General features: G+C 53.6%; 1 protein-coding gene across 1 annotated transcript in view; it reads left to right on the plus strand.

Moving 5' to 3' along the window:
• The window catches only part of Umodl1 (uromodulin like 1), a 58,405-nt gene extending 34,265 nt beyond the window's left edge, over window positions 1–24,140 (plus strand). The window contains exons 10-24 of the mRNA XM_060369986.1: window positions 956–1,068; window positions 1,516–1,735; window positions 2,305–2,442; window positions 3,710–4,279; window positions 4,785–5,042; window positions 6,323–6,435; window positions 9,133–9,346; window positions 10,976–11,110; window positions 11,902–12,221; window positions 12,822–12,967; window positions 13,260–13,496; window positions 13,716–13,875; window positions 16,875–16,953; window positions 22,311–22,510; window positions 23,358–24,140. Coding sequence (XP_060225969.1) covers window positions 956–1,068; window positions 1,516–1,735; window positions 2,305–2,442; window positions 3,710–4,279; window positions 4,785–5,042; window positions 6,323–6,435; window positions 9,133–9,346; window positions 10,976–11,110; window positions 11,902–12,221; window positions 12,822–12,967; window positions 13,260–13,496; window positions 13,716–13,875; window positions 16,875–16,953; window positions 22,311–22,486 — 2,879 coding nt within the window. The 3' untranslated portion in view covers window positions 22,487–22,510; window positions 23,358–24,140. The remainder of the gene's footprint in view (window positions 1–955; window positions 1,069–1,515; window positions 1,736–2,304; window positions 2,443–3,709; window positions 4,280–4,784; window positions 5,043–6,322; window positions 6,436–9,132; window positions 9,347–10,975; window positions 11,111–11,901; window positions 12,222–12,821; window positions 12,968–13,259; window positions 13,497–13,715; window positions 13,876–16,874; window positions 16,954–22,310; window positions 22,511–23,357) is intronic.
• The last annotated feature ends 3,354 nt before the right edge of the window (window positions 24,141–27,494 follow it).

The raw sequence follows: 27,494 nt of genomic DNA on the forward strand, positions 1-27,494 counted from the left end.
TCATAGCGTCCACTATGTGGGTGCCAGTCAGAACGGATCCTTCCAAGCCGACAGGACACATACATTTGCTCAGACCCCTGGCCCTGGGCGGCAGCTGATGTAGCCACCCAGCCTTTACCGGTTGCCCACCTGGCTCTGCCTGGTCATGGTGACACACAGACCTCCCCAAATCAAGGCAGCGAGGTGGCTCCCTTAGTTCTGAGGCTGTGGTGTGTCAAGGGGAGGGGACTCTGCAACCTTGGGGTCCTACAATCCTTGGGTCTGTCTCCGCTCTAGCACAGATGGTAGCTGAGGGCTGGGGTCAGGCAAATTGTCACTGCAGAGTCCTCTCTGGGTGTTTACCCTCATAGAAGAGACCTAGGTAGCCAGCACATAGAGGAGAGGCACCCTTGGGGCAGCGGGACGAACTCTACCAGATTGCTAGGTACAAAGAGGTGGTGTTTTTGGTGACGAAACCCAGGAGGTTCTAGCAAACCGGGACCAGCAGTCACTCTAATGGAGAGGACCTGGGGAGCGACTGAATGGGAGGACCTGGCCAGGCCTGGCACATTGTCCTACCCCAGGAAAGGGGTAGGGACTGGAGGGGCCTTGGGACACCACCCCCCAGCTCCTATGGGGTGGTGACTCAGTGCCCCTGTCCGCATTGACAGAGTGCAGCTGGCACTCCTTGATTCCTTTCCCTCCAGTGCAAGGGTTAGAGCGACCATTCCTTGCACCAATCTCCCCAGCTGAAGCACCTTGGTCTAAAACTGATGTCTCAATTTATTTTCTTCAAAAACTGTACCAATCAAAGAGGAGGTCTCAAGGAAAACACGGGCAGAACAGCCCGTGACTGTTCTTGTGTGAGCCATGCTGCGTGCGTGCTCGTGGGACATTCAGCCATCTAGGGACACCTTGGCCCCAGCACGTGTCCCCCTCTCAGAGTTTCAGCTAATCTGTGTCACTTCTGCCTCAGATGCTCAGGTTTTCCAACTCACCATACGGGTCACGAACCTTAACCTGACGGAGCAGCTTCTCGACTGCAGCAGTGTGGGATTCTGGAACTTTTCTCGACAGCTGTTCCGTGAGGTAGCGGGAAGAGCAGCCCTCTGGCCTGCCCTCAAGTCCTCAGAGCAAGGGCACACGTTTGCCCGTGCCCACATGAACACGCACACACATGTGCATTCACACGCACACTCACACACGTGTCCATGCAGACACACATGATACACATGCGCACATGTGCACATATATGCACACACATGTACATATACAGGTACCCACACACACGCACACCTACACAGCATCAACCTGGCTCCTCCCTGAGGTTGACCAAAGTCACTTGTTCAGTAATGGCCCGAGAAGGTCACGCCCGCCAACCAGAGCCCCTCGTGGGATGGCAATCCTGTCAAATCTGCGCCTTGCTCCTATGGCTGGACTCGCCCCGTTCCAGGGAAAGCAGGGTGGGCCCCGTGGCTGGGAGGGTGCCCCGACCGGCCGGCCATCTGAGCAGCCATGTGTGTGTCTCCTGGCTAGGTGGAAAGCTCCTTCCCCCAAGCCATCGCCGACATGTACAGACGAGGGAAGCTGAGGATGCAGATCGTGTCCCTGGAGGCGGGGAGCCTGGTGGTGACACTCAGGCTCACTCTGCAGGACCCTGAGTTTCCGGTGGGCGTCTCCAGCCTGAGGCCCATGCTGCAGCCTCTGTCTGCAAGCGCCGTGTTCCAGGTTGACCAGCAGGGGACGCTAGTGCAAGGTGCGTCCCTTAGGGCAGCAGGGCCTACCTCCGCTCACGGGTAGCCCAGGCAGCAACGGATTGAGGCAATCTTCCCTTTACCTGAAAGGTGAATAAAATAAAAGTATGAACAGTATCCTGGGCTCTTCTATGAGAAGCCAGGGCCAGGGGCTCCTCCCGGAGTAAGGCTCATGCCCTCTGGAGGATGCCCTTTGCAGGCACTGGTCCAGTGACACGCAATGAGAGAGAGCAGGGGTCCGTGGAGGGGAAGGGAATGGGGATCCCCGAGTCTGGTGGTCTGGGCTCAGTACTACAGTGTCTGTCACTGAACTGCTCGCCCGTGCTCCTGTTTCGTTCACCCTGTTGTTAATTCATTTTTGCCTCCGTGCAGGGCAAGCCAGAGAGAGAGAGAGAGGGAGAGAGAGAGAGAGAGAGAGTTTTCCTCTCGAGTGTTTAAAAGACTTGGGCCTCAGGAAGTCCACCCATGCCCAACAGTTCTCCCTCCGTGGGAAAGGCAGGAAGACGACCGCCCTTTTGCTTCCTGACCAGTCCGGCCCCTTTCTCACTGGCTCTCCCTCCCCTCCCCACAGATTGGGATGAGTGTGCGCACAGCTCAGAGCACGACTGTCACCCAGCCGCGCGCTGCATCAACCTGGAGGGCTCCTACACGTGCCAGTGCCTCACAGCCAGGGATGCCAACCCCTCCAGAGCTGGCCGGGTCTGCGAGGGTACGTATGCATGGCAGCGCTCTGAGACCCGAGACCTCGGCAGGGAGTGCCGGCTCTGCCAGGCCCAGCGTTGAGGGCCACGGTAGTGTTTCCATCTTTTGTTTGTTGTTGTTTTGTTTAGTTGATGATTTTGTGGGTTTTGGTTCTGTTTCTTATTCAGAAGGAATCAATGTGTACCTAAGAGCAAATGCAGCAGCAGGGGTTCTGTGGCTCATTTTGTTTTGTTTTTTCGAGACAGGGTTTCTCTGTGTAGCCTTGGCTGTCCTGGACTCATACTTTGTAGACCAGGCTAGCCTCACAGAGATCCACCTGTCTCTGTGGCTCTTTATCCCAAGGAAGCTGTAAAATATAATTGGAGTATACACACACACACACACACACACACACACACACACACACATACATTTGTATATATATAAAGGGGTAAAAGAGTCCATGTAAACTAAGTACCCCAGCCCCAAGGAAGTCACAAATATCCTCAGGAGGGAGGAGTCCTCTCTTGATGACTTCAAGATGGAGATTCTGTAGGTTGCTAGAAAAAGGGCACTCCTGTGGGGCTCCTGGGTCAAAGTCCCGCCACATCTCTGCCTCCCCTCAAGGCTTTTCATTGGGGAGGGGCCTGAGCTAAGAAGCAGAAGGCAGCTCCTCCTACTATCTTACTCTGTGTCTGATTAGTCATGTCTGCCTTGGGAGCATGCTGGGGAGGAGGAGGTTTTGTCTTCTTTTCCTCCTTTCTCACCACCTCCCTCATGTGCAGGTGTGTGTGTGGGGGTGTTATTCACACATGTAAGTGTATGTGATTCTGGAAGCCAGATGTCAACCTTGGACATCATTCCTCAGGAACCATACACCTCAAGCTAGGATTAAAGGTGTGCACACTACTGGTTAAGCTGCCTGGTTCCTGAACCCCTCCTCCTGCCTGTAACCCCAGAGCTGCTGGGTTTACAAGTGCACACGCTTTTTTTTTTCTTTTTTAGATTTACTTTTAATTATGTGTCTGCATGCTTTTGTCTGTGTGGATGGGTGTGCACTAGGGCAGCTGCACACACAGGCCAAAAGGGGGAGCCAGACTCCCTAGAGGTGGTGTTAGAGGGTATTGTGAGCTGCCTGTTGAATCTGGGAACTGAGCTTGCATTGCCTGGAAGAGGAGTGAGTGTGTTCGAGTGTGTGTGTGTGTGTGTGTGTGCAATGCCTTTCTCTAGGGAGGGCTCTTGCTTATAGGGAGACTCTGATGGCCTTGCTAGCTGATGCTGGATGTATCTTGCAGGTGACATGGTGACCCCCACAGGAGGTGGACTGTCTGTAACAGCAAAGGCCACAGCCCCCGCTGTCAGCATGGAAATAACAGCCTTTGGCCCGGAGACCCTCACCTCGACACCAAGTCCCGAGCAGCCAAGGAGCACCCCAGCAAGAGGCCAAGCCCAGACCCCAGGGCCTCCATCTAAAAGAGATGGCGGTAGCACAGTTGGGCAGGAGAAGAATAGCACAGGGCAAGGTGTGGAAGTGCCCAGCATGGCCCTGAGCCTGGACAGGAGCCATGGAAGTACCAGCGGGGTGATCAGCTCCTCTTCCGAGTCTCCAGAGCCAATCCATGGCTCCCCTCGGGGGTCCACAGACATCTCGCTGCGCCTCATTGGAGAGTCTCAGGAATACCTCCTCACGGACCCACCTTTCATGACCTCCTCACCCACGGGCTATGTTGATGTGTGGCATCCCAGTCTCGATTGGGAGATACCTCTGAACTCCACCAGACTACAGAATGCAGACCCTTGGCCTTCCTCCTTCCCCGGCCTGCCGTCGGCCCCAACCCCTGAGGCTCCAGAGCCCCCCACCTGTGGTGAGTCAGCAGGGGACAGCAGGGACCCACTGATGTCAGGCTCGCCAGAGATGCAATGCGGCGTGTGCTCTCTCCTCCCCAGGCATAGAACAGTGTGGTCCTTGGTGGCAGTTCTAGGCAGAGAGAGAGAGACTTCCTTTTTTATCCCTTGTCCTCTCCTTCTTACTCCCTATAAACCCCTGGCTTTCAGCAGCTGGGGGAGGAAGATAGACCAGAGAAGGAAGAGTGCTTTGAGGCAGCCTAGGACCCCGGGGCTGAGTATGAACCACCCTCTGCAGCAAAATATCCCAGGAACCAATTCCTGTTGTGGCAACCTAGGGCTTCCGCTAAGAAGCCAAGCTAGGGGCCTGGGCACAGGGGGACCGTCTCTTTGAGGGGTCATGACAATCAGTATCATTGGGTGTCACCCCCCACCTCTCCATTGTTAAGAATTGGACTTTGGGCTCTGGGAAGCTCTTTTCCGGCTGATTGGTTTTCATGTCAGCATCTGTGTCCCACTTCCCAGTTCCTGGATCCATCAGAAAGGTCACCGTCTCCAACGTGACCAGCACCAGCTTCTCCCTGGAGTGGCCAGCGGACATCAGCCTTTCCCCTACCTTCTACCTCACTTTGGTCTCCCCTCGGGGCCCCGCCGTGACTATGGAGACCCGGGACAATAACGTGACATGGTCAGGGTTGGAGCCCGGAGCCTTGTACCTGGTAGAGATTGTGGCTAAGGAGTGTGGGAAAGAAGGCGCCAGAACACAGGTCAAAGTGCGGACAGGTAAGGACCTCTGGACGAACAGACAAGCATGAAAGGGTGAACAGAGGCAGGCCTGCCTGTGGGCTAGCGGGGGTCCAGTCTCTTCTCACCACAGGAACGCCTGGCTCGCTTGGTGAGGCGATGATGGCGGACTTGAATAATGACCCAGGGACCGCATTATGGGGGAGATGGTCCTTCCCAGTTACCTAGTCAGATGAAGTCCTTTTTTCTCTTCATTACTTCTTGACATCTGTTTTATACACAACCCACCGCTGTGGGGGTGGGGGCGGGGGTGTCACATCTCGAGGAGTTTCCCACACACTGGGAGCTGTGTCTCCCAGGCTTGGGGTACATTCCTTGAGATGATCTACTGAGGTGCAGTAGGAACAGCTCATGGCCAGTGGGAGGGGAGTCTGGTGGTGGTTGGACGGTCAGGCAGGAAAGCCCTTGAGTCTGAGCTAATCCGGGAGAACTCTGAAGGTCTCCTTCACTCTAGAAGGGCTCTGTGAGCGTGTGGCCCTGTGCCTTGAGACGAGTCCCATGTCTGCTGCTGTCTATGCTCCTGTCCTGCCTCTGTGCTTCTTACATCAAGTTGCATGTACCGCTGGCCACGGTTCTGGCCCCTGGGCATAATGACAGCAATGTCCCCCAAGGATGGGGGTGTGAGTCTCTTCAGGAATGCTTGGTAGGATGGGTTTACAGTTTATCTTGGGACTGAGAGAGATTCTCTTGGGGGTGGGGGGGTCTTGATGTCACCAGGGGGAGAATGTTGTCATTCTCATTTGATGCTCCAGGCCCCTTATGTGGAGCAGGCATACCACAGACGTTCAGGAAGGGGCTGGATGAGAGTGACAGAGACTGTTAGTCAGAAGCCAGGATGTGACTGGGAATATTCCGGACTATTCTCATGTCCCATGTGTTCTTAGAAGCCTCAGAGGGTAAAGACTCTCAGAGAACAGGCGGGGTCAAAGTGGCCCTCAGACCACAGACACGTATGACTACGGGGTGGGCCAGGAGCTGCCTGGACAAGGCCCCTGGTGAGGTATGGGCTCTGAGCAGAGGCATCCAGGGACATCTGGTTTACACCGTGGCCCTGATCGTCTCTTGGCGCCTGTTCCCTCTCAAACTGTCCTGGTTCACTAGCCAGCCGCCTGACTTTCAGGGAAGCCTCACGAGGGCCTGGCTGCGTGCTGTGGGGAGCGGTCACCATTCCCTCTTTGGAGGCAGGTCAGCCCCGACGCTCACGCAGTGAGCAGGGACTCTGAGATGACAGTGTGTGACCTCCCCTCCTCATCCCTCAGTGGCCCAGAAGCTCGCCGGGGAGGTCCGGATAGTGAACATCCAGTACTCGGAATCCTTCCGCAACGCCAGCAGCGGGGAACATCGAGATTTCCTGCAGTTGTTCTTCAGAACGGTGAGTGGTCAATCCTACTCCCTGGGAAGAAAAAAAAAAAGAAAAGGAGGCAGGAAGGTTCTAGATTGTTCTGACGAGGAATAAGACTCGTGGGTCTTGTGGATTTCCTGTTTCTGGAGGAAGCTGGGCCAGACTGAAGCACTTTTGAGAATTCTGAACTGAGACTGAGGCCTGCCTGGAGGAGAAAGCAATACCTTCCCCCGTGCATCTTGCTTTGTGCTGCCTTGGAACAGGAAGCCCTGTTTATATTTAACAAAGGGCTCAAGCAGGATTTTGGTGGTGCAGGCTCCTGATCCCAGCAACTCAGGAAGCTGAGTCAGGAGGATTGCAAGTTCAAGGCAAATATAGGCTACAGAGAGAGCTCAAGGCTAGCCTGGACAACTTAGTGGGACCCTGTTCCAAAGTTCAGAAAGTGGAAAGCTAAGGGTGCTACAACGTTTACCTAGAATGTACCAGGCCCTAGGCTCAGTCCTCTGTAATATGTAACGAACACATGTGGACATGTGGACACACACACGAATATTTAACAATTGAGTTCCATTTCAGATAGCATAACAATCTTAAGTGTAAACTCCAGTGATTTATATTGTTTGAAAAAAAATTTGCAGCTACCATCACTGTCTAATTCCAGATTGTCTAATTGTCCAGATTGTCCTCAGTGGACACCCTGCACCCGTGTTCCAAGTTACTCCCCTGCCAGCCCTCCCCAAGCCCTCAGGCCACTACTTTGCTCCCTGTTCATGAACGTGGAATAGCAAGAGAAGTGACACGTTATGCCTGTCACTCGTTTAATGTGTTCCGGGCACATCCACCTTGCCACACATGTCTGCACCCCATTCCCTTCATGCCGCTCCACTGCGCCTTTCATTTATCCATCCACTCGTTGCTGGATAGTTGGGGTCCTTCTGCTCTGTGTTCAGAACAAAGCTGCCCTGACCCTGCGTGTGCTATTAATTATTCGTATGCTAGGACAGTAATTAGCATTACTCAGGTGGGCTCTCGTGTGTCCCGGGGTGGCCTCAAACTCTCTAGGGAGCCAGGAACTCCTGATCCTCCTGCTTCTACCTTCTGAGTGCTGGGATTATGGGTATGTCCCACCATGCCTGTCTTTGGGGTGTTGGGGATAGAACCCAGGGCTTCACATATGCCTGGCAACACTCTACCAGCTGAGCTACAGCCCGGCCCTAGATTATGATACTTCCTATAGTGTAGAGAATGCGTTTATAATCTAGTGATCTTATTTACCTGGAGGAAATGTCAGCCTTCCTTTGGCTTTTCTGTAGTTTTAGGGGAGGGCTGGACAGTGCCACCTAGTGCTAGTTTCAAAACACACGGAATGTCCAGAAGCCAATGGGTGGCTACTCTCTGGCAGAGGTGAACTTTCAGCCTCAGGAGCTGTCCCAGTCTGGCTCCATGGGATCGGAAGCCCTTGCCTACCTTAGCCTGGAATTCCCAACTCTCCAGTGCCTGGATCCAAGAGTTCCTCAGTAGTGTGCCTGATAATGTGCACCACCTCTCTCTAGCAAACCGTGGTTCTCTATAACATCAGGCAACAGATGCTGAGCCCCTTGCCCACTCTGGTGGCCAACTCCAGCAGCTGCACCCCCACCCCAAGTTTCTAGATTCATCTCTCCTTCTAAAACCATTTCCTCCTTAGCCCATGTTTGAACACAGTTGCTTTGTTTTGTCTAGTGCCTTGGGGTAGAACAGAAAACAACTGCGTAGCCATGTACACATACAGGATACCAAGAGCAGTTTTGGAAGTGGTGGGCTAATGGCTCATTTCCCGGCAGGGTCTAGAGCTTTGCCTGGAGGCCGCTTTGAAATGGCGACGTTTCACTGGTGACCCAGTGCAGTGGCAGATCTAAGGAAATCAGGGGGAGGCGGGTGAGAAGCAGGAGTCCCCGAGATGAACACAGTGGCTGTCTGACAAATGCAGCAGGGGTGGGGTTGGTGATACTCAGCTTCTGATGGGGGAAATTGGGGTTCTCTGCCTTGGGTGTCCCAGAGGAGGAAAAGGGGGGACCAGGAGCTCATGCCATGGGACACTGGCCCTCATGGGTACCTCTGATGGTCCCGGAGGTGCTCTTTTTGGGGTCATTTGAGTCACATGGACTGTTCGGGCTTATTTTATAGACACTTGTGTCTTTAACTACGTTGGGCTGGGTTAGAATGATGCAGCCTGTGACATGTGACACAGAGGATGAAAGGGAGCCTTTCAGAGGCAGGAACTGTGTGTCCCGACAGGGCTGTGTGGGAGGTGCTCATTCAGAAGCGGCCTGTGAGCAGGTAGAGAGGAAGAAGAGAGGAGAGAGAGAGGTCCTGGAGCATTGGAGGCGAAGGGAGGTTCTAGACAAATGAAAGGAGTAGGGTAGCCTCCTGCTCTCCCTGCCTCTGAGCTAAGAGCAGCTGACTGCTGTCACTGTGAGCATCTGTGTTACAGGCCTGTATGGGTACGGCCTTGCTGCTGGCGCTGTCCCCTGTTCAACCCAAAGGCAGCTCTCTGCTGCTCTGAGCATCATCAACACTGTCAGGCATTTGTACTGGGGTGAAAGGGCCAGTAACTGATTTGAGACTTGGACCGTCTTGCCACAAGCCTGTCCTGCTGCCAGGCAGAATGCCAGGGGTGTCCATTCTTAGGACAGATGCCCTGTGGGCTCGGCGGGCAGCTCTTCTCACACAGCCTGTCTCTCGAAGTTGCGGGAGTCTTTACCATCCACGCTGTGCCAGCACATGGACACGGGCCGGATCCGTGTGGACATCACCAACATCACGAACGGCAGCGTCGTGGTGGAGTTCAGTTTGCTAGTCATGGCCGACCTGAATGTCACGGAGGTGTCTGCTGCCTTCCTTGCTGCCCTACAGAACACATCGCTGCTGGAGGTGGACAGAGGCAAAACCTTTATCCGAGGTACGCAGGGGCTGGGCTAGATGCTTGTCTGCGCCAGTCACAAACTCAGCTGTGGTCCTGGGTTAGCCAGACGCGCTCTGAGCCTCCTTGTGGGAATTCTCAGGAGCTGTCTGAGGCGCAGAGCGAATGGGGGTTTCCTTGTCTCTCTTATTGCTGCCATGATTATTGTTAAAGATCAGATGGTTGAACCTTCTAAGTCTCACGGGTGTCCCTCTCCTGTCACCCGGGGCTGAGAACAAATGGGTCATTCTGGGCAGCCAGACTGTCCAGGAAGTGTCCACGGAGAGCCTAGCAAGAGTAGCGAAGAGAGCAGGAAGAGGAAGACAATTTAGACTCTTCCCTCCTCAGACCTGAAGAAAAATGACAGCTGGCTCATAGATCTTTTATTTTATTGGGTCAGGGTCTCACTGTGTAGCCATGGTTGGCCTGGAACTCACTGTGTAGACCAGGGTGGCCTCACATTCAAAGAGACCTACCTGTCTCTGCCTCCAAAGTGCTGGGGATAAAAGCGAGTGCCTCCGTGCCTGGTCCTAGATAGTTTATTTATTTATTTATTTTAAATAAATGAAGACTTTAAAATTGAATATCTTTTTTAATTTGAAGAGTGAGAAGAATTACCTGAGTACACTCAGGTTTTCAGAGGAAAGGACTACAGTATATGGATTACCTAAAAGTATCAGTCTTCTTGTCAAGAAGAGTAAAGTTGCTATTGTAGAAATGATAGAATAAAACTTCCAGGAGAGTTAACTGCCTGGGTGCAGAGTGGGATCACACAGGGTTGCTGGATACCAAGCCTGATGGGTCAGTGTGTGAAGAAGGGGCTAAGAGACAAAACCCAAGAGAAATACAAGTCACTGACCAAGCCATAATCACCAAGGACATCGCTGCTTTTGCCCATGGGATTGTAAGGAAAATAAATAAATAAACAAAACTAAGTTAAAACAAAACAACAAACAAGCAAAACCTCCCGGATTCTCCCTGAGAACGGCATGGACAGGCACATTGCGCAGGCGCTGTTATCACCTATGAATGGGGTCTGTTGAGATGGAAGATGCTGGAAGGCCATATGCTGTGCTACGGTGGGGCATCACGTGTGCATACGCATGCATGCTTGTGTTTGTGCTGAGCAGGCACATGCGTGTATGCATGTGAGAGAGTATGTATGTGGACATACGTGTGCCTGCTAGGTAAGTGTGCTCCCACTGAGCCACAGCCACGGCCCAGGAGTCGGCTTTGTGAAGAGCGGAAGGGAGTGGTATGACCCTTCGGCCCCACGGTCTGCGCTCTTTGCTTTGCGTTATGGTTCACATCCCTGTTCCGCAAAGCCGATGGACTGAGTGGGCAGAAAGATGGAAGGCATGAGGGAGGCTGTGCTGGGCTCCGTGACTGTGGCTCAGGCCTCCAGGTCTGTGTATCTCCTGCCCTAACAGTGGGTTGGAGGGGGGTCAGCTCTGGGGAACCCCTTCTCTGTCTCAGGGCCGTATTTTTCCAGAATAGCCCTGGCTCCCCATGCCCACATCAGCTCCCACAAACACTGGAGAGTCTTATGTAGCTTGGTGGCACCTCCCACACCGGTGGCACTGCCTACTCTGGAGCCACAGACCCGTCATGGCTCCTGTTCTCCTTCAGATTACAACGAGTGTGAAATGAGGGAGGACGACTGTGCACCCGGGGCGTGCAGAAACACCTTTGGGTCTTTCACATGCACCTGCGATGGGGTAAGACCTGACTGGCGTGTGGAATATTCTGGAAGATCGTGCGACGGTAAGTCTCCTTCTGGAAGTCGAGCTCATCGTCTTTCTTGAGGACTCTCATTCCTCAAAAAGTAAAAAAGGGACCTCTGTCCAAAGGAAGCCAGCATGTTTCTTATGACCTGGAAAGTTGTCTACGTGTGCATGTGTGTGTGCATGTGCATGCACGTATGGTGTATTTGCATATACATGTATGTTATGTGTGGTGTGTGTGTGTTTGGTGTGGTGTATTGTGGATATATGTGTGTGTATAAAGGTATATGTGTGTGCATGTAGGGTGTGTGTATGTGGGTGGGCATGGACGGTGAATGTGTGTGTGGAAGGTATGTGTGTGTGTGTGTGTGTGGAAGGTGTGTGTGTGTGTGTGTGTGTGTGTGTGTGTAAGGTATGTGTGTGTTCATGTAGAGTATCTGTGTGTGTGTGTGTGTGTGTGTGTATGTCTGGCCCTTCCTCTTCTTTCACATATGTCCAGTGGGGGGAGACAGCCACCTGTGTGAGTAAACAGTGGAGTGGAGACCCGGGGAAGCGGAGTACAGAGCTGGTCAAGTTATGATGGCGCTCAGGAGGGGACAATTTAGGACTGTCCTTGGAGATCGGCCTCAGAGACTCTGCAGAAGGTTGCTTGCCCATTCACGCATGGTGCGTCCGTGGCACTCAAGTGCCAAGTCATGGGGACGCTGGCTGGAGCAGGCGGCTCCTGGGCATGGCTGCCTCAAAGCACAGTGTGGGGCCTGCCAAGTCCACCCTGTGCCCCGAAGCCCCAGACATACTCACCCTGAGCCTTCGTCTCCCTGTAACCTGCAGGTGGCTCTCCTGGCAGCACCGTCCAGACCTCAGGCCTAGAGTGGCCCCCGAGCCCCGCAGGAACTAGGGGTACTGACGTGCCGGATGCCAGCTCCGTGCCCCAGGCGCTGCCCCTGCGGCTGAACCTGACAGACGCGGTGGGAGTGTCCTGTGAGATCGAGACGGTGGGCATCGCCATCCAGAAGCGCTTTCTGCAGCAGGAGGCCATACCCGAGGCCTCCCTGTACCTGGGCGAGCCCTCCTGCAACGTGAGCGAGAGCAACGGCACGCACGTGTTCCTCACGGCCGGCTGGGCCGAGTGCGGGACCCTCGTGGAGAGCGTGAGTGGACGCGGCGGCTGCGAGCCATCTGGGGGGACCTCAGCGTGGGGAGGGTCCGCACCCGGTTAGAGATGTAAGGTTGTTGCGTAATTCAAATGCTGATTTCTGCATCAACCTCTCCCCTCCCCCGCAATCTGGACGCGAGCCTTGTTGTGAACTCTGCTCCCCAATGCCCCGCCCCCGATATGTCAATAAAGCCGCTTACAGCCAATCACTGTGCAGGGGAGGGAACAGGGCTGGGGGGAGGAGTTAGAAGAGGAAGTCCGGGATTGAGCCGCAGGAGATAATCCAGGAAAGATGAAGAGAGAAAAGGCAAGACCTTGTCACGTGGCAGGACAAGGTCGGATGCGGGTTGGCCCAGGGACACAGCTTCGCACGTGTGATGGCGTAGACGTGATTCGTAGGCTGGCCTCCCTTTGGTGAGCAGGATAGAAGCCGGAGGTGGAACCAATGCCTGATGTGAAAATCTCTAGCAGGGGACACTTGTCGGGTCCTCACGCCTCTGGGGATGAGCCTCCAGTACCTGGGACGTATCTTTGGTTAGGGCTTGGGCAGCCTCGGGCCCAGGAGGTCGCTTACACCCCATCCGTCTGTGCACAGAACATGACCAGCACCGTGGTGAAGACCACACTGAGGAACGACGTGTCCCCAGACGGCATCATCCACCACCTGCAGATCCTCAGCCCCATCCACTGTGTGTTCCGCAATGACCTCCTGACCTCCTCGGGCTACACCCCGCAGTGGGGGTGAGTGGGAGGCCGGCCTTGCCGCCACGCAGCGGCGTGGGCCCCCTCCAGCACCCCTCGGCTTTCTTGAGTCCCGCTTACACAGGCAGACAGCCCCTGGGCTGACTTTAGCCAGCTTCCCCCATCTCTGTCCCCTCAAGCTCCTCAGACCCACAGCCTCTGCCATGGCTACCCTCTGTGCGTGGGTCACCTCTTCTCTCCCGGGGGTCCTTCTGTGGCCTCTATGCCAACCCTGAATCACCTTGGAAAAGGACAGTGCGGAGTAAGCTCCTGAGAGCCTCTTCCCCCACAGGGTCTACACCGTCATTGAAGACCTCCACGGTACCGGGAATTTTGTCACCGAAATGCAGTTGTTCATCGGAGAGTCTCCCATACCGCAGAATTATTCCGTGTCCGCCAGTGATGAGGTCAAGATCCAAGTGGGGCTTCACCGGCAGAAGAGCAGTCTTAAGGTGGTGCTGACCGAGTGCTGGGCCACGCCCTCCAGCGACGCCAGGGACCCCATCACCTTTGGCTTCATCAACAACAGGTAGATGAAGCACCTTGCCCGGCCCCATTGCCGACCTTGAACACCTTGAGATTTCCAGGCGAATGCTGCTGTGGTCTGGGTTTGGGGCCAGATGAGGCAGGCCTGTAGCTCTTCCAGGAAGGCTGTAGGATGCCTGTGAGGGGCAGATGCTCTCAAGAAGCCTGCCTGAGTGGCGGCCAGGAGAGCCGCTGACTCAAGGTGCCACGTTCCCCCCCTCAGCTGCCCTGTCCCCAACACCTACACCAGTGTGATCCAGAATGGCAACTCCAGCAAGGCCCAGTTCAAGCTGAGGATCTTCTCCTTCGTCAACAATTCCATCGTCTACCTGCACTGCAAGCTCAGAGTGTGCGTGGAGAACCCCAGGAACTCGTGCAAGATAGTAAGTGCCCACCGGCTCCTCCTTCTGCCCCCTGGGGCTGTAGCGGGGACGTGTGTGTGTGTGTGTGTGTCTGTGTGTGTGTCTGTGTGTCTGTGTGCGTGCTCGTGTGCATGCTATCCTGCTTGGCAGAGGTGCTGCCCGAGCATGAGAATGGGGGGGAGGGTGATTCTCAGAAGCATGCAGCTTAGAGGGTGGGCCCAGGACAGGGAGTGGCACATTTTGGATGTGTTGATTTGGGCCAGACATGTTCTTCCTGTTTTTTTGTTATTTTTTTGGTTATCATACAAAGAAACGAGTTCCATTGTGACATTTTCATGTGTTCATGGTTATGCTTTGTTATTTACTCCTATTTCCCCTTCCTCCTTCTATGGTCCAGTTTTTTGCTTGCACCACACATACACACATACATACATACATACATACACACACACACCTACATGCACATACACATTTACATACACACATATCACACATATGTCTATACATAGACACATACATAGATGCTCACACACATGCACTCAGACATACCGCACACACATAGATATACATACATACACACATATATACATATATAGACACACACAGGCACACGCACACACACACATACACACACACACACACACACACACACATTACTCTCTGTCCCCTTCTCCTTCCCTTCAGACCTCACAAGCTACATCCGAGCTTTCTGTTCTAGTTTGCTTTCTATGGCTGTGATAGAATCCATGACCAACAGCAACTTGGGAAGGAAAAGGTCACTTTAGCTTACAGGTTACAGCCCATTTTCAAGGGAAGCCAACTCAGGAGCTTTAAACCGTAATGGTGGAGGATTGCTCCTCACTGGCTTGCTCGCCCTGGCCTGCTGAGACCTAAGAACGGCACCACCCACAGTGGACAGGGCCTTGCTCTGTCAAATAGCAATGGAGAACCTGTCCAACAGATGTGCCCACAGGCCAATCCAATCAAGGCAAGTCTTCAGTTGAGGCTCTCTCTTCCCAGGTGTGTCAAGTTGACATCAGAACTAACGAGTCATGTCACCCCACCCCACCCGAGTCAGCTGTGGGAGCGTTCCCCTACGATGACACCGACGCTTAGGCATAAAATGTCACCTTAACCTAATGCCATTTTAGTGACATGAACAGCGTATCAGCAGCTGTCAGCCTCCACAGCAGCCCTTTCTCTCCTTGGGTGCAGCGTTTACGTGGAACTTGGGAATAATTTATGTTCTCTTTTACCCAGGCTACGGTGTGTTCCTCCTTGGGGAGACGGCTTGCTATTGTACTTCTCTGAGGGTGGCATGGATGTGCCGCATGGCTGGGGTTTTTCAAGTGACGAGCCTTTGGCCGTTCGCAGTGTGTGGCCGAGCGATGCGGGGCCGGATAATTCAGTCATCCCGTTTTCTCACACAGTAGGTCTTCCTGCAAGCACAGTTGATCCCATGACACTCACCGTGGGGCAGGCTCCAGTATGTGCCTTGGAACCATAGCATCCCCGAAAGCATAGGGCTAGCAGGGACAGCAATGTTGTCCCTGCAGGGGCCACTCTCAGGTCTTTGCAACCTGACCCTACCTTGCCCCTCCACCTCCCTACCCAACCCATTTCCTTCAGAGAGGGCTTTCCATTGGTTTCCAAGGCTGCATGACAAGATACACGAAAACTGCTGAGTGAGTTGGGAGCCCTCAGTGTTAGCAAGCCAGGTTCCGAGCTGTGCAAGGCTCTTCCGTGGCCTTGATTAGCCTCTTGTGGCCTGGCCATTCCCTGACTGACAGAAGCTCTTTCCCCCCAGTCTGTCTGACCAGATCCCTCTTCTTTTTAGGCCTCAATTCCCGGGTTAGAGTTCATCTCAAACTGATCATTTTTCCAAATAAGGTCAACTGGCCAGTTTTGCATGAACGTGACACAGGCTAGAGTAATTTGAGAGGAGGGAACCTAATTGAGAAAATGCTTCCATGGGATCAGGTAAGCCTGTAGGGCATTTTCTTTAATTAGTGACTGATGGCGGAGGGCCCAGCCCACCATGGGCAGTGCCACCTTCCAGGTGGTCCTGGGTTCTGTGAGAAAACAGGCTGAGCCAGCCATATGGAGCACACCTGTAAGCGGCACCCTCCCTCCATGGCCTCCTCATCAGCTCCCACCTCTGGGTTCCTGCCCTGTTGGAGTTCCTGCTTTGGCCTCCCTCAGTGGACTGTCGCTCCGGATATGTAAGCCAGATAAACCCTTTCCTTCCCAAGTTGCTTTTGGTCATGGCATCCATCACAGCGATAGAAACCCCAACTAAGACAAGAGTTAGAAAACTGGGGTTAGGATGCCAACATTCTCTTGGAAAACCGTGGTGGGTGTTGGGTATACCGGGAGCAGACCGCACCATACCGCTGAGCCAGACAGTGATTCCGAAGGACAAAGTTATCTGGAGGAGTGAAGGCCTGGGTGAACCTTTGGAGGAAGGTTCATCCAAAAGGAACTGTGGGTTGCGTGGTTAAGGCATGGTCCTAGGGAGGGATTAAGCGTTCATGTTTTCTTCATCTTTTCTCTGTGTGTGCCCACTGCATGCCTCTCATGCTTTGGGTGGTGCCTTGGTTTGTTTAGGTCAACTGGACACAAGCTGAAGTTATTTTAGAGGAAGAAAATGCCTCCATCTGATTGGTTGTGTGCAACTCTGTAGGGCATTTTCTTGATGATTGGTTGATGTGGGATGGCCCAGTCCACTGGGGCCAATGTCACCTCTGAGCATGTGGTCTGGGTTGTATAAGAAAGCAGGCTGAGCAAGCCACGGGGAACAAGCCAATGGGCAGCATCCCTCCATGGCCTCTGCTTCAGCTCCTGCCTCCATTCTTGGCTTCCCTCAGTAGACCGAGGCTCCCCTGTTTCCACATCCCCATCTAGACTCTCCCATCTCATGGTTTGATGCCCTGTTCTAGAAGACCAAGTTGTCAGAGTCAGGTAGTGAATTCATGGAAACACCGTGGGACTAAAGTGAGGTTTTTCTCTTTTCAAAACAGAGCTGCAACGACTTCCGGTTGCTGAGAAGGAGAGAAGCCGAGCACCAGATGTCCTGGGGGCCCCTTCTTCGTTCTCAAGGTGAGTCCCCTGAGATTCAATGGATGGCAAAGAAACTATCCCAACCTCCCAGCATGCAAAGCGCCCGTTTGAAATGTGGGGCTTTAAAGATTCCTCTTAAAAGACTCACACTCACCGCAGTGGCTAAAATATTCCTCAAGGCTCTTACGTGTTAGTGTGGTGTTAAGCTCTTCTCCTGAAGGAGGTTTTGTTGTTCTTCTTGGCTACCCCAAGAGGGGAGATCTACTTCCGCCTCTGGGGAAGCTGGGTAGAGTCCCAGCTTCCAGAGGTCCAGGGCACTGGGTTTGGATGCTGTGACTTGAGTCCCAGGAAGCCGAGAAGGTCTTTTGACCCTGAGTAAATATGTCAGGTGGATACAAAGAGGAAGGAGCTAATCTGTGAACAGATACCTACTGTGTGTGTGTGTGTGTGTGTGTGCACGTGTGTGTGTGTGTGCACGTGTGTGTGTGTGTGTGTGTGCACGTGTGTGCACACACACTCGTACATTTGCTTAAGTGTGCACACAGGTGTAATTGCACATTCACCTGAACAAGCTGTTTAATTCAGAAGAGGAACAAAAAAGACTTCAAAAAAAAAAAACACAGACTTCAGCTTCCCCTGAATGCAAATGCCTACCGGATGACAATATTTTCAGGATCAATTTTCCAAACATGTTCCCCTCCCCCCACAGGATCTAATTATTTGTAAATAGAATTGGTGAATCTGTGTGCTTTGGGTACTAGGACAGAAGTCTTTGGATGCGTCCAAGTTCCTGTCTCCTCTCTATAGTTAGAGAATTTTCAGACTTTAGCTGACACCCGGCTGCCGAGAGTCGAAACCTTGGCTCTCAACCTCCTGGCAGCTGCATGTGGCTGGGGAGGTCAGTCCTGGCCAGTGAGGGGGGAAAGAAAGCACTGAGAACTCAAGGGGACCCTCCTCAGGGACCATCTAGAGCCATCCCTGCTACTTCCTTCTTCTTGTCTCCTGATGACCTCTCTATGCCAGAAAGAGATTTACGCTTTTCTCATTGTTCAGCCCAATCCTGGCTGTTTTCTTTCTGTTATTTTTTGTGTTGTTGCTCGTAACTTTGAGGAGCTTGTGCCTCTCTGTATCTTCTTGCATAATTGCTCCTTGGATTCAGTCTCAGGGTGGGAGCTGAGATTCAGGCTCTGGGTTTCAGGTAAGAGAGCAAGGGAATCAGACCTGGCTGGCATTTTCCAACTGTTGCTTTTCATCCAAGCATTGGGAAAATAAGGCCTTAGGCACAGTTGGCCAGGACAGCCCCAAACCACTAACTCAGAGTGTTCCTTACCCAGGTGGGGGATCCTCAAATGATTGCTGACCTAGGTTCTGAGACCCAGGTGGGGGTCCCCAGGTAACTATAGGCCTAGATTCTAGAACCGGGTGTCTTTTCTTTGCTCATTACCCTCGTAAATTGTTGTAGAGAACTGGTCAACCTGGGGCCCCAATAAGAAAGAGCACATGCGTGTACCATGTACTCTCACTAATAGAAATGGGACCTCTTTGTTCATTCACGGATGTCAGGAGTGAGTGGCATTGGACTGGAGTTAGTAGACCTGACCTGAATCTGATCATAGGCTGATGCATGAGCTTTGTGATCTTTGTGATATTATTGATTCTATCCATCACCATCTATCCATCCATGCATCTCTGTTCATCATCTGTCTTCCACTGCTCCATGCAGCGTCATCCATTTATCATCCATCAGTGTATCCATCTATATGCCATTCATGCGGGTATTCAGTCTTCACTAATCCATCCATTTCACACATTCATCTAGTCCTCTACCAATTAATCATCTATTCATCCATCCATCCACCATCTGTTCACCGTGACTGCATACAGATTTACAGACAAGACAGACAGGCAAGGCAAACAGGTAAGAGAGATAGACAAGACACACAGACTTCTCTTCCTCCATCCACTGTGTGTGTCAGGAACCTTGGTTCTCCTTTATAAGGCTGTAGTTAGAGCAAATTGCCCTGCCCACCCCTCAGGGTTATATCTAGTGTGAAATGGAGGTTCTTTGGGAGTCCCTAATTTGTGAGGCTCCCTGAATCTAAAACCTAGCTAATGATAATACTTTTGGGATGTTGGGCACACTACCGAGAATTCCTCATTTTCCTATTGTGCAATGCGGATATCGTTTTCTACTTCAGACGGAGCGTGGCCTGCATGGCTTCTGGATGAGAGTTGGTCACTGCCATTTGTAAGAAGCAGAGGTCAACTGTAGGCCAGCGCAGAGAGCATTGTAGCCAGGGTCTGGCTGGTGTGTCCCCAAAGCTCTGCCGTCTTCCTCCTGCTCACTGCACTGTCTTGCTGTCTTGTGGCTTTTTATTTCCACTACATTCCCAAACAAATGGGCAGAAAAGCCACTCTCCACACATGGCACCCTCAGTTGGTGCAGAGTGCTCTGTCGCAGGGGGAGTGTTAGCAGGAGCAGTGTGGGAGTCTGCAGGGGCCGAGAGAAGTCTGCAGGGGCCGGGAGAAGCCAGCAGACACATTCCTTCAGAGCCCAGCCTCTACCCCCACGGCTGCCATCACTTCCCATTCAAGGAAGCACTGGCTTCACCTTGAGAGCTGAGAGAATGCGTGTGTGTCCACACGGCTGGGACTGAACTGTGGTGAAGTGGGCCTCAGAGGTAGAGCCAGGCTGCCCATAATCCTCTGCTTGTCCTTGTCCCCAGAGGTAGAGGCCACTTTTGCAGAAAAGGCTTGTCCACCACCCCACCCTCCAGCCCACATGGCCATAAGTAGCCTGAGCTGTGGGTGCTGTAGGACCACAGAGTTGTCTTCTCTCACAGCTCTGAGAGCCAGAAGCCTGAGTTGGGGCTGTGGGCTGGCTCTGCTCCCTTTGAGACCTGCAGCCAAGCGCCCGTCCAGCCTCTGCCCGGTCTCACATGCTGTGGCCCGTCTTTGGGTTCCCCAACCAGCAGCTGCATCTTACCACGGCCAACTTCTTCTAAGAAAACCAGTCCTACTGCGCGAAGGTCCAGCCCCTTGTGTGGCTTCATCATCGCTAGTGCCCCTCCAGTGGCCCTGTCTCCAGAGGAGTCCTCTGTTTCATGGATTTGGGCTTTGCTGTATCTTTCTGTAGGGGATAAACTCGCACGCATAGTTTCATGTGTTGGTTGTAGGGAAACAGGGCCTTCTTCTGGAATATGTACTGCCTGGGAGTCTCCCATGGCCGTCGCTTCACTGGTCCCCTATTCAACCTGCTGATTTTGCTTTGCTGGGCAAAGGTGTGGGTGGTTCGAGATGACTGGGGCGGGGGCGGAGTGCAAAAAAATGTCCAGGACGGTCTCCTCGCTTCGTGGATAGGCAGGGTCTGACTGTGGGACCCACTCAGGTCACACTGTGATGTATGGAGCCTCACATGAGGCCCCATGCCAGGGGACACACTCATCGTGTCAAATTGCACAAGGATTTGTGAGAGTTTGCTCTCCGTTTCAGACTCACCTGTGCGGTGGACGCAGTCAGGAGACGGCCTGACCTGCAGGCCCCACTGTGAGCCGTGCTGAGTTAGCGACCTCATCGGGGTGATAGGATCTAACTGGATAGACGGCATCAGGACAGGGCCTCGTTGTTCTCAAGGGCTGATCATCTGGGCTATCACAGTCTGTTCCACAGTGCCAACAGGGCCAGTCTCCTACCTCTGCCTTAGCGTACTCAATTAGGGTACCCCAACCGTGCTGGGTCTTCCTGGAGGCCCCAGGAGGCTGGCCGGACTGACCAGACACGGGGGACCCACATTCCTGGGGAAGTTAAGTTACACAGTAGTAGCTAGGGGTTGGCACCCCACCCCGGCATGTCCAAGCCATAAGATTGTCTGGTTGAAGCTCCTTGTCTAGGTGGCCCAGAGGGAACCCCAGGACTGCTGTGCTGACAGCAACACTCCCATGGACCACATCCCAGAAGACAGCTCAGGGTCCACTGTGGGTCCCAGAAGTGACATGGGGACGGGAAATAGGATTTGAGTCCTACAGATGACCCAGGCTCTTTTCTAACCAGACCTTTCACGTATACCAGAGCATGGCTGGGGCACATCTGTGATCTCTGCTGTTGATGTCCTTGGCAATGCGTCACCCGCGTGCACAAAAGCACGAATGGGCCCAGGCCACTGGAGGGCAGGCCAGGGGCTGGCTGCTGGCTTGATTCTCTTTCCTACAGTGTGAGGCACGTATGCGTGTGTGTCCAGAGGAGGACATTGGTGTCCGGCTCCGTCATGCTCCTCCTTGGTCCCTCGAGGCAAGGTCACTCACTGCTCCTAGAGCTATGAGGGCAGCCAGCCCCAACTATCCTCCTGCCTCCACCCCCAACAGCACTAGGATTTCAGGTCTGTAGCCTTCAGGTTCTGGGAATGTGAGTTCGGGAGCCCGTGATTGCACAGCTAGAACTCTTACCTTCTGAGCCCTCTCTCCCAGCCCTGACCATGTGGATTTTTAAAGCCTGAGGTCAAGCTCCCCCCGCGCCAGGCAGCCCTGATGAAAGAGAACTGGGTGGTGTGTGTGACAGCCATCGGAGGGGACAGCCTCTTCACCTGTGCAGTGTGAATGAACACCCACACCCAAGACAAGTCTGGACCCTTAAACAGCTTCCTCCCTGCCCCACACCAGCCTCTTCCCCAGGCCCCAGAACCACCAGGCTTCTCTCTGTCTCTGGTTTGCCTGTTCTAGAGCGTTCTCATGGATGGGTCTGACTAGCCGCTGTCCTTTGTGACTCCCTTACGTCCTGCCTCCTAGGTGGCATGTGACACCGAGCTCTGTTCCCTTCTGCGGCTTGGTAATATTCCGTTGTATAAACTGGACATGGTGTGGCTCTTTCCCACAGTCCTACCACGTGGAAGGCTGAGCAACAGTGCTATAAATGTGGTGTCCAAGCAAGCATTAGAGGACTTTTTTTTTCTCTCCATTCTTTGGAGTCTACGTTCTCCTGGACTTTTGGCTGCTACTCTGGCTTGGGGAAGGCCCTGGCCTCTAATGTGGGAGATATACAGCCCCCCCCCATGTCTCCCCACATGTGGGATCTGGCTGGCTTTCCAGCTAGGAAGGGACCAGAGGCTCTGCAGAGCCTACCTCTGGGCAGAAGCTTTGCTTTGCACCCTCCCAGGCTGAGCCGCCCTCATTGGACGAGGGCCCCTGCCTCCCTTGCTGACCCACAGGTACACACAGGGCTCTGCCTTGAGGCTCTGCTCAAACCTAATTCAGAGCAGGCTGCTCAGATCCATGGCCACACCCCCAGTCTATGCACACCCTTTGCTCTCGAAGGCTTCACGGTTCCCAGGCCAGGCGCCAGGCACAGACCATGTTTTTCCTGACACAGACACCTCTCTTACCCTTCGCGCCTCTCACCCACAGCTGCACGTCCAGAGCCAGGCCTGGGGACTGGTTACATCATTCTTATCTCAGTGGCTGCCTTTACTGTGGTGGCCGTGGCTGCGACCCTCCTGATCTTGCGCTACCAGAGAGCAAGGGGAAAATACAATCTCAGAATCCAGTCTGATGACTTCAGCTACCAGGTCTTCTCTCAGTAGGAGGCCCAGCTGACCAGGAGACGGGTAAGAGCGAGCATGGCTGATGCCACACCCTGCCTTCGTCATCTACGGCGAGGGCAGAGTGGGCCTGGCAAGGGGGTAGCTCTGTAACTGACTCCCAGAAGCCGCTGAGGGCAGTCACAGAGGGAACACGGACCATTTGTAGATCAACAGAGAGTTCTGCCATTTACACCATGGTCCCAGAAAGCCAGAAAAAAAGTGCAGTGACCCTGGCGCCCACTCTACACCTTGGCCAGGGATGACCCACAGTCTCATCTACAAAGGCCGGCGTTCCTGTCCTGGGAGTGCAGCTGGGTCCACCGTGTCACCACACTGCCCGGGCCGGCACTGGTGCACTAAACTCGAAGGCCTTCTGGTGTGAAGGTTCAGTCCCACTCGTTTTGGGGGAAGCGCAGTTTGCCTCCCTCAGAGGGCAGTGTCTGCGAGTCGTCCGCACACATCCTCCTGTATGCCACAGGCTACCTCATGATGAACCAAGCTGGCTCGTGCAAACGCTCCCTAGTCAACACGGTGTGCTCTCTGAGGAATGATGGCCAGGAAAGCCAGTCCATGTTCGGAGCAGACAAATTAAATATTTGCTATCGATTTATTTATTTGAGCAGTGTTAGGAAAGAGGGGGAGTTGGTTTAACCATGTGGGTATCAGGGGTTAAACTCTGGTCCTCAGTGTCGGTACCAGGTCCCTTTCCTCACTGAACTACCTCACCGGACCCAGGGACACACTTTTTTAAAAGAACGCTTTGGTCCACCGTTGGCGGATCTATGGTTGTGGGGCCTGGGGACATAGAGGGTCCCTCTGCGGACTTCTCTCCCTCCTATAGACTGATCTCGCGACCTCCTTCCCCACACAGGGCGGCACACTGAGGGCCAGTGGTTAATTCATCAAACGTTGACAGGAGTCCACTCTGAGCAGTGCCGTGTCAGCGCTTGGGGACGAGCCCCCACGATGACAGCGACCTCTGTTGTCCCCAGGAGGCTGAAGGCACAGAACGCCACTCAACCAGGCCGGTGACGGGTGACGGGCCTGCTGAAGCTGTGGGCAGCGTGATGGAGTGGCCTTCCACCCTCAAACCCAGCACAAGCACCGCCCCTCCATCGCCCAAGCTCCGTTCAAACTGCCCCTGTGACCCTTGCTCCCTTGCACGTCACACTTTCACAGACTGGATCCTTCTGATAAGCATGCTCGCCCGGCTCTCCTCATCCGCACTCGGCTTTCACTTAGGCCACAGTCATGTGATGTGCACCCACCGCTCACTCTCCCGTGTTTCCCAGCGTGCCCATGACCGCTTTCCACATAGTCCCTCGGAGAGGAAGGTGTGATTTTTCCCGAAGGAAGGGGTGGGGAAGGTATGTACCAGGCCATCAGTTCCTCGCTTTGTCAATTTGGAAGACCAGAACTGGTCACGTAGTAGTTACCACCTGAGGTGATCGCGTTTTCCCTGATGGGTTTAGGATCGCCACGGGGTCTTAGCTTTTAATTAACTGGCATGCTCGGTTCTGTTGAGTGTGATTGTCACTCACACAGAACATTCGGGGGCGTCTCTTGATTTATTGTATACTCTTGGGGTAGGAATGCCCGCCAGGAATCTGTGTGGCTCACTGACTTCCAGCAATAAATCTCTCCTGGCACTCAAGTGTGGCTCGCTGTCTTGCTGTCTTGCTTCCCCGGGTGGCTCATTCGACAGGCTCACCATGACCTCTGAGGGCTGGCTCTGTGCCAGACACTCCAGGGGGGTGCTGGGGCTCCCCTGGTCTCCTCCATCTGTTCTGGCTTCAACCCAGCACCTTCCATTGACTGTTCTTCAGGGAGAAGGAGTAAGAAAGAATCTCATAAAACCCCGATACTGAGCCCAGGACCAGGCAGCTCTTTGGAGTTTGAAATTCTCTTTCACACTTTGCCTTCGGTTTCCATACAGTCTCAGTGCCCAGCTGTGAGGCCAAACTGCAGCGTCTGGAGACTCTGGGCCACAGATGAGCAGACAAGGTCTTCTGTTTGGTAAGGGTGGAGGTGGGGGTGGGGGTGAGGGTGGGGGACTGGCATTGGCTTCCTCAGCACTCACCAGGGCCTCTGGGTGGTGAGGCTGTCACTTTGCAGCTGAGGACAAGGACCTGTCAGTTAGGAGAGCTTTATAGAGTATGTTGAAGACACAGAATTGGAACCAACCCTATCTCCTGTCAAATCCGTTGGAGCTAACAGATGTGTTATCAGAAGTCTGCCTCTCCCTGCTGAGGGACAGGGGAGGAAGGCCTTGTGCATTTCTGTATATAGCTGAAGAGTCCAGATGGTGGCGGAGCTTCCCCCAAAGCGGTCCTTTGTTCCCTGCTGTGGTTCTGCCTGCTGTGGTTCTGCCTGCGTCTCTGGGAATCCTCACCTTGGCCCTGATCTTCCCGACACGGGGTCCTCAGGGTGTGTAATGATACACACTAGAGATCCGATTGAGGTCAGGGTCTGATGGAAGAGGCTCTGTGATAGAGGCTGTGATAGCGGGAGGGCTGCTGGGGCAGGAAGTCGGATGGAGGGGAAGGGGCCATTGAAAGAGGTCTGTGGGAGGTAGAAGGTCTGAGGGAGGAGGATTTGATGGAGGAGAAGGTCTGATGGGGAGAGTCTGGTGGAGATGACGCTCTAACCAAAGTGGGTGTCTGGTACAGGTAAATTCTGAGGGGGGAGTTGCTGTAAGAGGGTGGACGGGAGGTAAATGGTTAACAAGAGAACCTCGGAGCTTTGACCCACTGCCTGGTCCAAGCTGCAGCTCTCCATTAACACCACTAGATGGAACCCCGAGCCAAGCCCACACCCAGGGCTGTGCAAACCCTGCCGCAAAGCTCTGGCTTCTCTTGTTTATTTGCTGGCTTTAAGCCTCCTGCCCGTGAGCAAAGGTGAATCTGAAGGCTTTCTGCAGGTCAGCGCCTGCCGGTGCAGGGCCTTAGAGGTGACGCTCGGCTTTGAGAAAAGGGCCCTGAAGTTCAGTTCAGCACACTGAGTTCCAGGAAGTGTCGGGGGAAGAGAAGGTGGCATATATGGGGCGGGCGCTCACCGACATCCACTTTACTCAGTGGATTTCTTAGGGACAGCAGTCCCTTTCTTCCCTCCCTCTCCATTTCCAGGAGGAAAAGGTGACTGGGCAAGATGGCTGGGATGTCCTCGTCATTCTGTCAGGTGTACCCAGGGCCTCCAATCCAGCCTTGGCCACAGTGGCTCTTGGGCACCATGTGCTTAATTTGCAAAGCCTCAGCGGCTGTACTGGTAAGACCCCACATACAGGGGTGGGTGAGCGCAGTGAACCTGCACAGCTACCCTGGAACCTCTCTTTCTCCCTGAACCCCCTTTCCTTCCAGGAACGGAGAGGGAAAGAAAAGGTAGATAGATACTACTTGACATGAATCAGAGGCTGGGACAGGTCAGTGGACCCTCCCACACAACAAACAATAGGGTGTCTCTGTGTAGGCTGTTAGAGCCTGCCCCCGCTGGGCCTTCCCCCTCCAGGACTTGCAGGTGTTGCCCTGGGAACCCTGGGCAGGCATGTGGGCAGCCGAGGCAGGATGCTGGAGCCCCGGTTGAGACCGTCATTACAAGCAGCTGCAGTGACCTCTGGCTCACCATGCTGAGTTCTGGCGCTACTTGTGGGGAAGAAGCGGCCACTTGCCTTTTTCGGGGTGCCCATAAGCAAGTTAGCCTCACAGGAGCCAGCTGGCATCTTCCTGGGGAGGTCTCTTTTCTGCGCCTTTCCCCTTTCCGTCTATTGAACCACCATCTGACTGCTTGCCATTGATCGCTGCCCCCAGCAGCCCATGGCATTTCTTGGCAATGAATCCTCTGTCTAATGACATCTGGGCCCCCTAAGGAGGCGGACTGCTATTGTAGAAGTCAGATCCAGGGAATGGCTCATGTTTCTCTTCCTCCACAGTAGGCACCATTACTAATTTAGCTTCACGAGAGCAGCCAAGGGCTCCCCTCTCTGCAGGCACATTGGACCTGCCCCATCCCTTCCCACTGTCACAGATACTCACTCACCAGATGTGCATCCGATAAGCCAACCCACGTGGCTCCTCTTTGGAGCAGCAGGACCAGGGTACCGGGCTGTCTCGGAGATGTCAGTTTCTGTCTGGAAGGTTCCCCGGGCGGTTGTGGGCAGTGGGCAAAGGTGAGCGATGCCTCCAAGCCTGCAGGTCCTCTCTGCCAGCTGCCGCCTCAGGTCATATCTGTTGCTAAATCAGCTCTTGCTGGTACAGGGTGTAGGAGATGGAGCCTGGGGAGGAAGGGCTTGCAAGATCAAAATCGCCATCCCAGGTCTGCCTGGCCTTTGGTTCTCGAGTTTCCTGGCTCTGGCCATAGGCTTGGTGTTGACTGGTACCTCATTAAGCAGATTTTTTTCTCCCCCACTCCCACACACGATAACCAACTTCCTCTGACAAGAAGATATAATATAGATTCAAGAAAGATTTTTTCCAAAGGTGATTTATTTTCCTTAAGAATATTCAACTTAGAATCTTATTTATTTATTTAGTACACATCTGGGGATTTTTTCAAGTCATGTTCAGAGGGGCCCTTGATTCATGTTTGACCAACTCCGGCCACGAAAACCTCATCAGCAATCCTGCTAGTTAAATTCCTCTGGGGCATTCTAAACTGACTTTACAAATTTGATTTATTCTGTCTGTTTTGTGAAGAGCCTCGGCTGCCCTGCCTAGGTCCAGAAGGACCGTGGAAAGCTAATGAGTCTTTCTCTTTGTGTTGGTTTTGGTAATATGAAAGTGGGGTCCGGGGACGGAACCTGAGGGCCCTCTGAATGATAGGCAGGTGCTCAAGCCCATTCTCTCTACACAGGTGGCTCCCAGGCTCTAAATAGTCCAAATTCTGTGTATGAGTTTACTTTGCTCTTCCTGGTACCTTTTCACTCAGCACAACTAAGCCACAAGGAGGATGAACCAAATCAACCATGTGCTGTAGGCAGGAACCAGAGGCGCCGTGAGGGGAACCCTGCTATATA

The sequence above is a fragment of the Meriones unguiculatus genome, chromosome 16 (genome assembly GCF_030254825.1).
Source record: "Meriones unguiculatus strain TT.TT164.6M chromosome 16, Bangor_MerUng_6.1, whole genome shotgun sequence".
NCBI lineage: Eukaryota > Metazoa > Chordata > Mammalia > Rodentia > Muridae > Meriones > Meriones unguiculatus.